This window comes from Ictalurus furcatus, chromosome 10 (assembly GCF_023375685.1).
Source record: "Ictalurus furcatus strain D&B chromosome 10, Billie_1.0, whole genome shotgun sequence".
NCBI classification, from domain to species: domain Eukaryota; kingdom Metazoa; phylum Chordata; class Actinopteri; order Siluriformes; family Ictaluridae; genus Ictalurus; species Ictalurus furcatus.
The window spans coordinates 28,535,124-28,549,196 of NC_071264.1; the positions used below are offsets into that span (position 1 = coordinate 28,535,124).

The 14,073-nt window shown below is 36.2% G+C and overlaps 1 protein-coding gene across 1 annotated transcript; it reads left to right on the forward strand.

The window, feature by feature from the left end:
• Positions 1 to 1,703: 1,703 nt before the first annotated feature.
• LOC128614150 (cytochrome b5) lies at positions 1,704 to 7,532 on the forward strand. The gene is made up of 5 exons (XM_053635465.1): positions 1,704 to 2,164; positions 4,494 to 4,622; positions 4,833 to 4,859; positions 5,099 to 5,130; positions 6,041 to 7,532. Exons 1-5 carry the CDS (start codon positions 1,976 to 1,978, stop codon positions 6,129 to 6,131), a joined length of 468 nt encoding a protein of 155 aa, XP_053491440.1. The 5' UTR covers positions 1,704 to 1,975; the 3' UTR covers positions 6,132 to 7,532.
• Positions 7,533 to 14,073: the final 6,541 nt, after the last annotated feature.

Consider the following 14,073-nt stretch of genomic DNA (forward strand, 5'->3'; position numbering starts at 1 on the left):
ATCTTTACATTACATTACATTAGGAATTGATTGTGTGTGTGTGTGTGTGTGGGGTTGTCTGAGAGTGAGAAAGAGAAAACATACTAGTGGGAGGGATGGGCACACCAAATTGTCGAGGCCCCCTGGGCACCCCCTGGGGGCCCCCAGTTTGAAAACCATTGGTCTAGCAAAACCATGTACTGTATATACTGCCATCTTCTGTCAAAGCTGTTAGTTTGGCTTCTTTAAAAAAAAAAAATTAAAAATAAGAAAAGAAAAAAAAAAAGATTGGACTTTGGTTGGGTAATTTTGCTATAATGCTGGTGGGTTGTTGATGATTAACAACCTGCAAAACCTACTGAGTCATGCTTGTTACTTTTGACTTATAGACATGTCTTCGCTTATCAGTCCACTTTACACGTCAAACACGCCTTCCTTATCTCTACATGCATAGACATACATTTATTACATAGAATATTTTTTTTTAGTTTTATGCTTCACACATAAAGTATACTGAAACTTATATATTCTTATAAAAACATACACTTAAGTACTTGATCATAAACAAATATGATAAGTCAACGTGTAGGTATATACAGTAGTTACTGACTCGAGATCATCAGTTGCTCTACACAGGGTATCAGTCTTGCTTTACCACGTCCATCAGTGTAAAAGGACCAACCAACATATTTAAAAATAAAAATAAAAATACAAATGTTTGAAACATTTTCAGTACAGTACTGATGAGGTACAAGTGTATTAAGTGCAGCAGCGTTGTTGCTGGCGTTTTAAACACTGTGTAAAACACTAAATGTGACCTTACTGATCACCTTGTTGGTGTTCAGTTAGAGACTAAAGCTCATTTCCACACTTTACCGCGCCAAGGGTGGTTTCCGATTGGCTGTTGGCTGTCTCAACCCGGTAGTGACCCTCAGGTGTTTAACTACAACAACACCACAGCTGTACCTGATACATTCATACCTATGGAAGAACATTTCTTCTTGCCAGGTAAAGAAGGAAAAAATAATCACTTAACATTATTTCCTAGTATGTTGTATGCAGTAGTACAGTGAGATTTTCACTTATTATCTCAACATGATAATACGATAGGACTATGCACTAGACTTATCAAGTGATTGGTCATAGTCATGTAGTCATAGATAATCTTATCTAATCTCAAAGTGGTTTAGCAGGATAACCTAATCAGCTACACCGTGTAGCCAAAAGTTTGTGGACACCTGACCAGCACATCCACATGTCCTTGTTGATCATCCCATTACAGATTTAGTCTCTCTTTGCTGTGATACTAGTCTCCACTTTTCTGGGAAGGCTTTCCACTAGATTTTGGTGCGTGGCTGTGGGGATTTGCTCATTCAGTCACATGAGCACATTGTCGAACCATGTCTTCATGGAGCTCGCATTCTGCATTGTTATGCATATAAAATACTCTGAATCGTGTCATTTTTTTCAGCATTCTGAGATAATGCTTCAGGATTTTGTCAGATACATCAAAATTTCGATCTGTTACACATTTGGTGACGATTTCTATTGTTAAGATAAAATGAACAGGCTCTGAATACAACGCGCATGCGCGCAAGCTCAAGGTGTTGGGAATAACACGTATTTGTAACCATATTTGTGCCCTCTGCTGTATTTTTTTTACGGTCTCGTGACCATCGCTTGTTTCTGATTGGCTACATTGGTTGGAGGAAAAAGTCGCTCATTGGCTATTTGAGAGGGGGGAGGGGCGGTGTATTGTGGCGTGACGTTCTGTTCGCTCATTGGTTCAGACTTCTGCACGAGCTGCCTCTCTGTGTGTCAGTTGAAGCTCAGTTGAGCTGAGTGGGTTAGCCGCGTAGCAACGTTAGTAGACGTCAGTTAGATATAAAAGTGACGGCTATCGGAACCGGAGCTAGCCCAGCCAGCTCAGCCTAGACCAGCTCAGCTCAGCTCAGCTAGCTAGCTAGCCAGCCAGCCAGCCAGCCAGCCAGCCAACATGGGGGAAGAAATAGAGAATCAGTCAGTGAACACAAGTTCGAAGACGGAGGATGAAAATCATCTACCTGCAGAGGATGGTGACGTGAAATGTTACACGCGCGAGGAGGTTCAAGCTCATAACATGAGCAAAGACACATGGCTGATTATCCACGATAAAGTTTACGACATTACGGGTTTCCTCGAAGAGGTGAGAGGAATTCACGTCAAAGTCTGCGGTTGGCCATATTTACTAGCTAGCACGCTAACAACACAAAGTCCTTCGCTTATAACGTTACTTTAAATGCTAACTGAACTCGTTAGCGGGCGCGCGACCAGGCCTCGCGCGCTACCTGCTCGACTAATAACGCCTTATGAACTATAGCTATAACTTATTACGACACTTCCTATAAAGGCCACATGTCTATTGACCTCATAACACGCTATAATGCCTTCAAAGGGCATTGTTATATTGATCTCTATATGAAAAGGCACTGCAGTTGATAGCAACGTTTATAATGCAGTACAACGAGAGTTCATAACACGCTATAACACCTCCAGTGCCTCAACCCCAGTTTCTTTAGTGCATTGTATTTAGTTGTAGAAAGTGTGGTTTTAAAAACTGAATTTTTTTTCTCATAAACGTTTCCTTTCTGACTAGGATTGTTATTGACCTTCATCTTCAGTCTTGTTATGTAACTCAGTATAATGACTTATAAATTGTATTTGTGAGTTTGCAAGTAGATTGAGACCTATTCTCAACATTTCATGCCTACATTTATTATCGAAATGTAATATAATTATTAGGTTTTCTTAGTCCTATGTATGTATGTATGTATATGAGTAACTGGAGTTAGTAAGTAAAATGAGAATGGTGTATAAAAATTGGTAGGGGTGTAGCGATACACCGGGTTCACGATACGATGTGTATCACAATATTTTATTTCCAAAACGTTACCAATTTTCAACTTTTTTTTGTCGTACGTCCAATTGAAAGAATTTACCGTTTTTCAAGATTTTAATTTCACCTTCTGTATGTACAGTAACAGTTGACTAGGTGTGTCGCTGAACAATAAAACTGAATTTTTAGCATGAAATAGCTGAAACCTAAGAGAGAACTTCTTAAAGCAGTAAAAGTGCAAAAAACCAACAACAACAAAACATTAAAGTAAATAGTGTTCTGTTCGAGTAAGTTTAACCCGTCACAAACAGCTTTTGGGTTTAGGTTACTTAAAGGTTTTTGCCAGGAAAATAGCAGATCATCATATTTGCAGGCAGAAGCTGGGATCTTTGTACATTTACAATATCCAATGCAGATGGAGGGCAGGAAGTGATTTTCGGCACAGGAAGTACCATCACAAACTCAGTGCCTATGTTTTGCATCATTTATGGTTGCTCAAGTCGATCAGCCCGAGAAACCGTGTACCAAAAGGGGAAAAATGCAAGAAATTGACTGAAAAACCGAGGACGTTGACCCAACCGCTAACAAAAAAAGTTCTACGCCTCCATACTTTTGTATGCATTCGTTTGTTTTCTGGAGTAGAAGGATGTCTGGAGGACAAGGTAGTTGCTTATATCTACCGCCTCGATGGCAGGCAAGTATTTCAATTCAGTCGAAAGTTCACTCCTCTTCATAACATAAGGATCACGTCCAACATGTGTTGTGAGTTTTTTTTTTTTCTTTCTGCTTATACCTTTCTCCTGTAATAGTGTCTCAACCAGTACAGCATGGACTTTCCTCCATCTCGTCCATTCTGCTTTTCACTTCCTGTTCTCCATCTGAATTTTGCTCCTCATCAGAATCATGTGACCACAAACAAGCTGTAGGATAAAACGGACTTCATTTCGTTAAAAAAAATCGTCATAAGTCTACGGTACGTCCTGTAATATTTTTATTTTTTTGCATCGTGATATATCGTACCACGATATATTGTTATACCTCTACTTATTGGCATAAAAATTCATAAAATGTTGTTAAAAAAAAAAAAGTAAAATGACAGGTGCAAAAAACAATAAAATGGTGTAAAAACATCAAGTAAAATGGCGTAAGAGCAACAAAATGGAACGGTGTGAAAAATCACTGTAATGAAAATGTCAAATTAAAATGGAGTAAGAACATCAAGTAAAATCGTCGGTAGAGCTGCTGACGAGCTTTATGGAGATGCTGATTTCCTTTGACGACGTGAAACGCACGTGATGCGACGCCGCCGACTTTAGCAGATACCCAGAGTCGACTCAAATCAACTTCTTCAGTTTACCGTTTGTCAGCTTTACCTTTCATACACATGACGACCTCACTCACCGTCCGACAGCGGCGTAATCAAGTGACGGCTGAAAAAAGTATGCGACCTCCAAGTCCTCTAAGGCAGGGGAATGTTTTACATGAAATACCTTCGAAGAAGATCAAACTTTCCAAAGCAGCGCTTGTGTAGCACGTACACACGACGCTGATGCACGAGCACAAACTTCTGTTTATAAGCACCGATAAGCGGTTGCTGGAACTATCGGATTTGATTGAGTCGAACGTCTTCATTTCGCAGCATCCGGGAGGTGAAGAAGTGCTCCTGGAGCAGGCAGGTGGGGATGCGACAGAGAGCTTCGAGGACGTCGGCCATTCCACGGACGCCAGAGAGATGCTCCAGCAGTACTACATCGGAGAGCTGCACGAGGTAGTGACCAAAATATATGCACTAATTTTATCACGTACTATTTTAGTCTATTTTTGTTTTGGTAGTTTATTCATGCATATCGATAGCATTTGATTAGACAGATTTTCCACTGTCCGTTTAGAATGGATTTAAACCGCACTGTTAGTTGGAGTGTAAAAGTGGATTGATTGTGATCTTTGCAGCGTGGTAATTGTCCTGTTTTTGTTGTAGGATGACCGAAAGAAAGCGTGTAAAAAGGTAAAGAAACACAGCACAGCGTCCACACGTTCTCAGCCCGATGTCTATCCTCTGTATTCTCCGCTACAGCCGGGGTAGGAAAGTGCTGGACTATATGTTCCAGCCCTGTGTAGTGGATGTGGGGTTCTCCGACATGACCTGCTAAATACAAACACTTCATTTGTTTTAGTTTCTTTATTTCTCAGAAACGTTGTTGTTGTTGTTGTTGTTGTTTTACGTGTCTGTCTTTCTTTCTCTAGGAAGTTTATATCACAACTTCGAAAGAGTCCAGGTGAGAGATCATCTTTCTCTCTCTCTCTCTCCCCCATTCGGTCTTTCTTTGTTTCTCGCTATATATCTCTCTCTCCCTCTCGCCCCCTCTCATTCTGTCTGTTTTTCTTTTTGTTTCTCGAGGTTCAGAGATTTTTCTCTCTGTGACTGACTCTGTCTCGCTCTCTCTCTTTCTTTCTGTCTCTCTGTTGCTAGAGTATCTGTTTGTCTCACAGACACTCTTTCCCTCACATCACTTTTTCACTAGCTCACACTCACTCGGTCTGTCTGTCCTTCATTATCACTTTCGGTCCATTTCTGTGTGTGTCCCTCTCTATCTTTGTCTGTCTCTTTTTCTGTTCTCTCACCCTTTCCATTTCTCTCTGTCTGTTTCTCGCTCTCTCATTTGGCCTGTCTCTTAGTTTCTCACTGCGTCTCTCTCTCGGTCTCTCTTTTCTGTCTCTTGCTCTTTCTCTCACCGTCTGTCTGTCGCTATCTCTTTCTTTGTCTGTCTATCGCTGTCTTACTCGAGCTCGGTCTTTTACACATTGTCTCGCTCTCTTTCCCTGTCTGTCTCTCACTTCCGTTCCCTTACCATCTCTCACATTCTTTCTTTCGCCGTTCTCTCGTCATGCTCTTTCTCCATCTGTTTCTGTCTCACTCTCTCGCACTCACTCACCATCTTTCTTTCTGTGTCTTGCTATTGCTTTCTGTCTTCTTTCATGACTGATCTCTCTCTCTCTGTCACACACTACACTGTTCTGGTCTCTTAATTGGTCTGCCTCTTGTGCTCTTTCTCTCACCTTCTCTCTCGCTATCTCTCTGTCTCCCAGGGCCTTTATCTCTCTCTCCCTCTCTATATTTCTGTCTTGCCATTGCTTTCTCTCTCTCTCTCACTCTCTCTCACACACACACTGTCTCCTGTTTTTCAGTTCGTGGAGCACCTGGCTGATTCCTGCCGTAGCGGTCGCTGTTGTAGGCTTCATGTATCGTTATTACATGTTGGAGCACAAATCATCTTGAGCACTACTCTGCAGCTCCTGGATTCCCGAAACCGTCTCAGCACTGCAGTTACCGGTACAAGGTTACACAGCAGTACCTGACAGTCTGGTTGGTTTTGGATCAGGATCCAGTCTAGTGCAACATTTGCTCTCTTTCATCCAGAGGCCTTGGACTCTCTCTCTCTCTCTCTCTCTCTCTCTCTCTCTCTCTCTCTCTCTCTCTCTCTCTCTCTCTCTCTCTCTCTCTCACACACACACTTACAACATGATGTCTGACCATCACTGCCCTTCTCATGCCAGTGAGTTTACCAGGAACACGAGGAATCACGGAATTTTTTTTAAAAATAAATAAAAATTTAGTTTCCTGTTTTTCTCTGTGCGTATGAGGAGGAGGAGGATTAGTGCAGGATGAGGTCAGTCCGTGCCTCGGTTTGGACCAGCTCCTTTTCAGACTCTCCGCTTTCATATGCAGTTCACATGCAGCACTGAATAGGAACGTGTGTGTGTGTGTGTGTCCGTCATTCTGTTCCTCACTTGTATCCTCTCTTTGCTCTGACTGAACATGGTGTGTTATGCCGAGGGATTTCAGGATTATAACTTATGAACATGTGACTATCCGATCTTTCCCAAGTCCCCGATTAAAGGTCGTCCTTGAACTACGTTAGTGTAATCGGGTCCGGTCGAAGGTTACGCAGTCGAACTAGATATCTAGATATGCATTCAGTAAAAAAAAAAAAAACAGACTTTACACTCAGCTTCCCTTAATAACTTGCATCATTACTGACGTTATTTAACCCACATATACCTTTTTGATAAATGCTTTTTATATCGTTATTGTTCCAGCACTGGTAGGGCTGTGTGACTACAGTAGTGTTGAGTGTGTCAGGTTCGTTTATTAAAAGCCAAACCAATACAAATGTGAAAAATAAATAAAATAAATAAATAAAATCCTATTATTTATGGTACATCTACAAGTTCAACATTCCAAACGAATCGCCGCAGTGCTTGTTTTATAATGCGCAGCTTTGAGTGAGTGTGCATTCTCTCTCCACGACAAAGACTCGATTTAAACAATTCTACACTAGAGGTGGGCGATACGGAGAAGAAGAAAAAAATCTGTAAAATCGTACTTAAATTTATGATACGTGATATGGATCTCGATATATAGGCAGGAGTTTCCCAAACAGAGTCTGCTTTTTTTTATTATTTTTTAAAATTAAATAATAAATTTAATGTCTACAAATTTGCACAAGGAGCAAGAAAATATTTTCATAAATTCTTACAATAAATAACAGTTTTGAATTCTATACAGCTGCCTTCGAATCACTTTTTGTAATTGTTTTAATAATAATAAAAAAAATTCACTGTGCGGTATCTCAAAACAGCTTCGTGACGATCGATCGTGATATCGGAGCTCTGAACATCAGCATTGAATTAATTTTATATATATATATATATATATATATATATATATATATATATATATATATATATATATATATATATATATATAATATGTAATTATTTATATATATATAAAATAATATGTAATTATTTATATATATATATATATAAAATAATATGTAATTATTTATATATATATATAAAATAATATATAATTATATATTATATATATTATATATATTATATATATATATAATATATATATTATATAATATATATATTATATATATATATATATATATATATAATTATATATTATATAATATATGTTATATATATATAATATATGTATTATATATTTTTTATATATATATATATATATATATATATATATATATATATATATATATATATATATATATATATCTCAGCACCTGAATATGCCATCACTGAAGAATATGAGCTTCTTAATGAACACCGGTGTGGCAAAATGTTAACTGGAAAAATTCTGACTTGAGGAATTTAGAAAGCAAGTTTTGATACGACAGAGAGTCGAATGAGAATTTTTATCCATCCCCTCCCGCAAAAACATATCACTTTCGTGTCTATAGAATCTTCATCTTGATCAACACCTCGTGTCCCAGCGCTTAATTAATGTCGCACTTTTTTGACTCGTATATAGAGTTCAGGAAGTAATTAACCTCTAGGAACATTTTTCTTCTCAACTGCAATGGCATGATGTATGAATTTGGTGTTTGTCTAAATATCAAATATTTCTAAGGTTTAAATGGATGGACTGAGTTAAGGCTGAAATGGTCTACCTGAATTAATAGTAAAATAAACAAGTATTCCAGTGTCCAAAAACTTTAACACGCAGGTCTAAAATATGTAAGACATTATTATTATTATTATTATTATTATTATTTTGTATTATAATATAATTTCTTAACTGTTGCATGATGCAAAGAGGGGGAAAAAAATCATCTTATCACAAAAACCCCACTAGTTTAAACAAACAAAAACAAATTTATAAAAATCTAAGGTGTTCAGTGGAGTCTGGCACAAAACAAACATTTCTACTTTAAATTTTTAATTATTATTATTATTCTATGTGGAACGTTCGTAGACTGAGAACGGCAAACGGTCTGGAGCGCTACAGAAATGTACGTTCATTTACAGGAAGTGATTAGGAGGTGGATTTTACAGCGTATCTCTTCCGAAAGTGGGTGTGGACTCTACATGAAAGGGTTGCTTATTTTCTAATGTATGTAGAAATGTAGTCATGGATGGCATCCGCGGTCAATGCAGGTGGATTTCATTGACGTTTTAAAAGTATACTTGCGTATATTAATGCTGAATGCTTATAGTTTATGAATGTTAATTAACTTGTTAAAAATAATTTACTGCACGTGTTATTTAAGGGAACCTTAATGTAAAGTGTCGCTCGTCATATTAATCAATAAACAGAGTGACAAAGTAAGCTGACGTGTCCGAGTTGAAACGTTAGCCGAAGAATGAACACCAGGATCACGATTATGAGGGTCCGGCCATGACTATGAACACGACCGTGTAAATTAGCATCATCAGATTAGTCCATTACATTCATAATTCAGCCTCATTAATGGATTCCTTTTTACTCAAAGGATGGAATGCAAGCGTTAATTATTAGGTTAGCTGAGTGGGTGTAATTGTTAAGGACTTAGCCAGGGTTAATGTTAGCAATGTTAATCCTTTCTTTTCTCTCAGTTCCCCCACACCCGGATGTCCTGTACATTCCAAAGGTCTACATTGTAAGGTGTGATGCAATGAACACTTTTAAAATATATATATATATATATATCTATTTTCTTTTGTTTTTATACATGCATCTGTTGAGAAACGGCTTGACGACGACGTAAACATTTTAATACTTTAAACTGTCGAGCTGTCCATAAAATCTATGCTCATGTGCTGAATATTCTATGCATTTCATTTGTTTGTTTTTTTTTTGTTTTTTTTTTTCCTTCTTTCTGCCCCACCCCCATTACAAAATCACTAGCACTTACAGCGTGTCGCTTCGACGCCTGATCACGTTCGGATCAAATCGCCGTGCTGTTCCGAGGGAACGTTTTTAAGTTCTATATGCACACAGACCTGCAGTTACGTTCCTGTTCCTGTTTTCTCCATATCCCATGTTCGATTCCTGATCTCCTGTGGTGGTTAAATGTTTAATCGTTGTGTAATTGTGTTACCTAGTTACACTTTCTGTTGTGATTGGGTATGTTTGCACCATGTGTGGTTTTTTTGTTTGTTTGTTTGTTTGTTTTTTTGTTTTTTTGGTTAATAAATTCAGTGAATTATATGTTGGGAGCGAAATGAATTATTTAACCAGTTTGTAATCACTGATGTAGTGTAAATTATGCTCGGATTATAGACTATTAAAAATACATTCCCACCCGATGTGGTGTGTGTGTGTGTTGCATGGTGGTAATAATAACAGTGCAGTAATGTTGTGCTGTTATAGGAAAAATATCAGTGATTATGTTCCTACGAGTGCACCCTGAAGTGTCTTGTTCCTCTGATATGAAAGTGAATCACAAGCGACTAAATTTTACTTATTAAAGAATGATTTTTATTTATTTCATTTTTTTTCATTTGTTTATAGTTATATTTAATGTTGTGGAATATCCTCCTCCTTTATACACCACAGTGCGGTTGAATGCTTGGATCTGATTGGTTAGACGGTGTTCTTTATTCCTGTATAACAGCATGACTCGGACGGTAGCTCTGGCTGGACTGACCCACCCTGCTGGAAAAAACCTGAGAATTTGTAATGGTTATAATGGGAATTGTCTTGGTTGTAATGGTCCCTGTGGGTCTCTACTGGTAACTTGTGTTATATTATGTCTAGTGGATACCATTAAGGACCGGTAATTGTTTGTAATGGTATTTGTAGTGGAGAAAGAAATTCAGAAATTCTAATGGGTTTTTTTTTTGTTTGTTTGTTTTTTTTTTTTCCAGCAGGGATGAACGATTTATATCTAAGATGTTGTGGTTTCTATAGAAACGGCTCATTGAGAGGGACGTGTACGGCAGATGCTCAACGTGATCGATGTACACGGATTTTAAACATGATGTTTAATGAAGTAAAACGTGTAATCGTTGATGTGGTAAAGTTTTATTGCTTACGGAAGGAGTCAGGGTCAGAAAACGTAGTTTCAGCTTTACCTCCTAGATGTTATAAAGCACTGACACCAGAGACTCCTTCCTTAAACGTTAAATAAACCCTTTTACCTTACAGAAAACTCGTAACCATATCCACAATTACGCGCTTTACGCTTTACATGCGGTTATATGGAGCGTCTGTGCGAATGTCATTACCGTCGAAGTGAAAACGCGTTCGAACGAGCGAATCAGCAGAAAACCTATCAACGCCTTCTGACCAATCAGAATCGATGTAACGGTCCTGTTCGCTTTCTGTTTGATCATTTTACCTGATCTCTAAAATATTATAATAGATTTAGACAAGAACTGAAAGAGGAGTGATGGACACATCTTTATAATTGTAAAGGGTTTGTTTTATAAGTTTTTGCTCGGACTTAAGTCGTCATTTAACATATATCCACGTAATCTAAATGAAATACTTCATTGGGATGTTGCAGGATTTGAACCCGTCATCAAATCACTCTGAAAACGTCAAATACCTTAAACACAGACAATATTAAATATATATATATATATAGTGGTTCTTGATATTTTAATAATTAATTAATTAGTTCAATTCATTCAATTAGAGCTTTTCCTCACTCTGTGTGCTGTTGTTTCCCCTGTGTTTAGTTTTTAGTTCCAGCTGTGGATGAGTCTGATTAAAATCAGTGCCATCATCATCATCTTATTGCATGGAAGAGATGATCATCTGATCTTTACATCTTATTTGACCACAACGAGTGGTTTGTAAGTATCCTGGATTAATATTTAATGTTAAATTAATTACTCTCAGGTTTCTTTGTGTCTGATATTCAAGCTATATATATATATGGAAGTTAACGCCGCTTAGTTTCAGACCCGGAAGAGTGGAAATTCAAGACGTGTTTATGGAAAAAAAAAAATAAAAAGAGTTGCTATTCTGCTGTAAGCGTAATGCAGACTCAACTCGGACTCTGGTCCTAAATTTGCTCATGCACATTTCATGTTTTTATTTTTATCGTGCACTTAATTACAGCGTGAATGTTAATAATAATAATAATAAAAGCAAGGATACTTGGCATAGAAATTTGTGTGGAGGGGGGATAATAATAACTCGGTAATAAAGAAGATGAAAAAGAAAAAGGAGGATGAAGTGAGTGTATTTTATTACATGAAATAACATTAGCCTGCTGCCGATGGAGAAATTTATTCATTAAAGCTCAATGAGTTAAGTACGAAAATGTACGAATGTCATATTGTACATTTTTATTTGGCAGCTGAAGTTTACACATGCCTTGCAGAATCTGCTAAATGTTAATAATTAACGATTATTGAAAATTGCATTGAAAATGGAAAGAATGTGCAGGACCTGGAGGATTTTTCTGAAGAACAGCGGACGGTTTATCTGTTCAGGACAAACAAGGGCCTCATGAAGAACTCTCGCAAAACATAAACACATTGATCGTCGATCCTCCAGGTAACGAGACGTGGTATTAAGAATCGAGCGTGTGTAAACTATTCAACTGGTTCATTTGTGTAAATTCAGTTATTATTCATATCGTCTTGTGGACTATATGTAAACATCTGTTATGTGAAATAGCTTCTTCAGGGCAGGACTAAATAAAAATAATTAAAAAAAACACACACACAATGCAGTTTTTATGATCACCATTTTTTAATTTGATTTTAATGAACATTTAGGTGTATGTAAACTTGTGACCGTAACTGTATAATTCTATATATGTTTTTGGTTTGTAAGATAAGATAATACTTTATTAATCCCCAGATGGAGAAATTAGGGTGTCACAACAGCAGCAAGACAGGTGAAGGAAAAAGAGAGTAAGGAGAACAATACAGGGATATATAAAGAGTAGGTACAAGATGTATAAATATATGTATAGACATAAGCGCAAACTATATATGAATGAATATATATATAATATATATGAATATATATATATATATATATATATATATATATATATATATATATATATATATATATATATATATATGAATATATATTCATATATATATATGAATATATATTCATATATATACTCATATATATATATATACTCATATATATATATATATATATATATGAATATATATATATATATATATATATTCATATATATATATATATATATATATATTCATATATATATATATATATATGAATATATATATATATATATATATATATATGAATATATATTCATATATATATATATATATGAGTATATATATATATATGAGTATATATATGAATATATATTCATATATATATATATATATATATATGAATATATATATGAATATATATTCATATATATATATATATATATATATATATATATGAATATATATTCATATATATACTCATATATATATATATACTCATATATATATATATATATATGAATATATATATATATATATATATATATATATATGAATATATATATATATATATATATGAATATATATATATATATGAATATATATATATGAATATATATTCATATATATATATATATATATATGTGTATATATATATATATATATATATATATATATATATATATATATATATATATATATGAATATATATATATATATATATATATATACAGTGAGGGAAAAAAGTATTTGATCCCCTGCTGATTTTGTATGTTTACCCACTGACAAAGAAATGATCAGTCTATAACTTTAATGGTAGATTTATTTGAACAGTGAGAGACAGAATAACAACAAAAAAATCCAGAAAAACGCACATCAAAAATGTTATAAATTGATTTGCATTTTAATGAGGGAAATAAGTATTTGACCCCTCTGCAAAACATGACTTAGTACTTGGTTTAAAAACCCTTGTTGGCAATCACAGAGGTCAGACGTTTCTTGTAGTTGGCCACCAGGTTTGCACACATCTCAGGAGGGATTTTGTCCCACTCCTCTTTGCAGATCTTCTCCAAATCATTAAGGTTTCGAGGCTGACGTTTGGCAACTCGAACCTTCAGCTCTCTCCACAGATTTTCTATGGGATTAAGGTCTGGAGACTGCCTAGGTCACTCCAGGACCTTAATGTGCTTCTTCTTGAGCCACTCCTTTGTTGCCTTGGCCATGTGTTTTGGGTCATTGTCATGCTGGAATATCCATCCACGACCCATTTTCAATGCCCTGTCTGAGGGAAGGAGGTTTTCACCCAAGATTTGACGGTACATGGCCCCGTCCATCGTCCCTTTGATGCGGTGAAGTTGTCCTGTCCCCTTAGCAGAAAAAAAACCCCAAAGCATAATGTTTCCACCTCCATGTTTGACGGTGGGGATGGTGTTCCAGGGGTCATAGGCAGCATTCCTCCTCCTCCAAACACGGCGAGTTGAGTTGATGCC

Coding starts and splice junctions, on each gene's coding strand:
- LOC128614150 (XM_053635465.1), top strand. CDS start 1,976: ATGGGGGAAGAAATAGAGAATCAGTCAGTGAACACAAGTTCGAAGACG. Junction 4,860..5,098: donor GAAAGAAAGCGTGTAAAAAG/GTAAAGAAACAC, acceptor TTCTTTCTCTAG/GAAGTTTATATCACAACTTC. Junction 5,131..6,040: donor ACAACTTCGAAAGAGTCCAG/GTGAGAGATCAT, acceptor CCTGTTTTTCAG/TTCGTGGAGCACCTGGCTGA.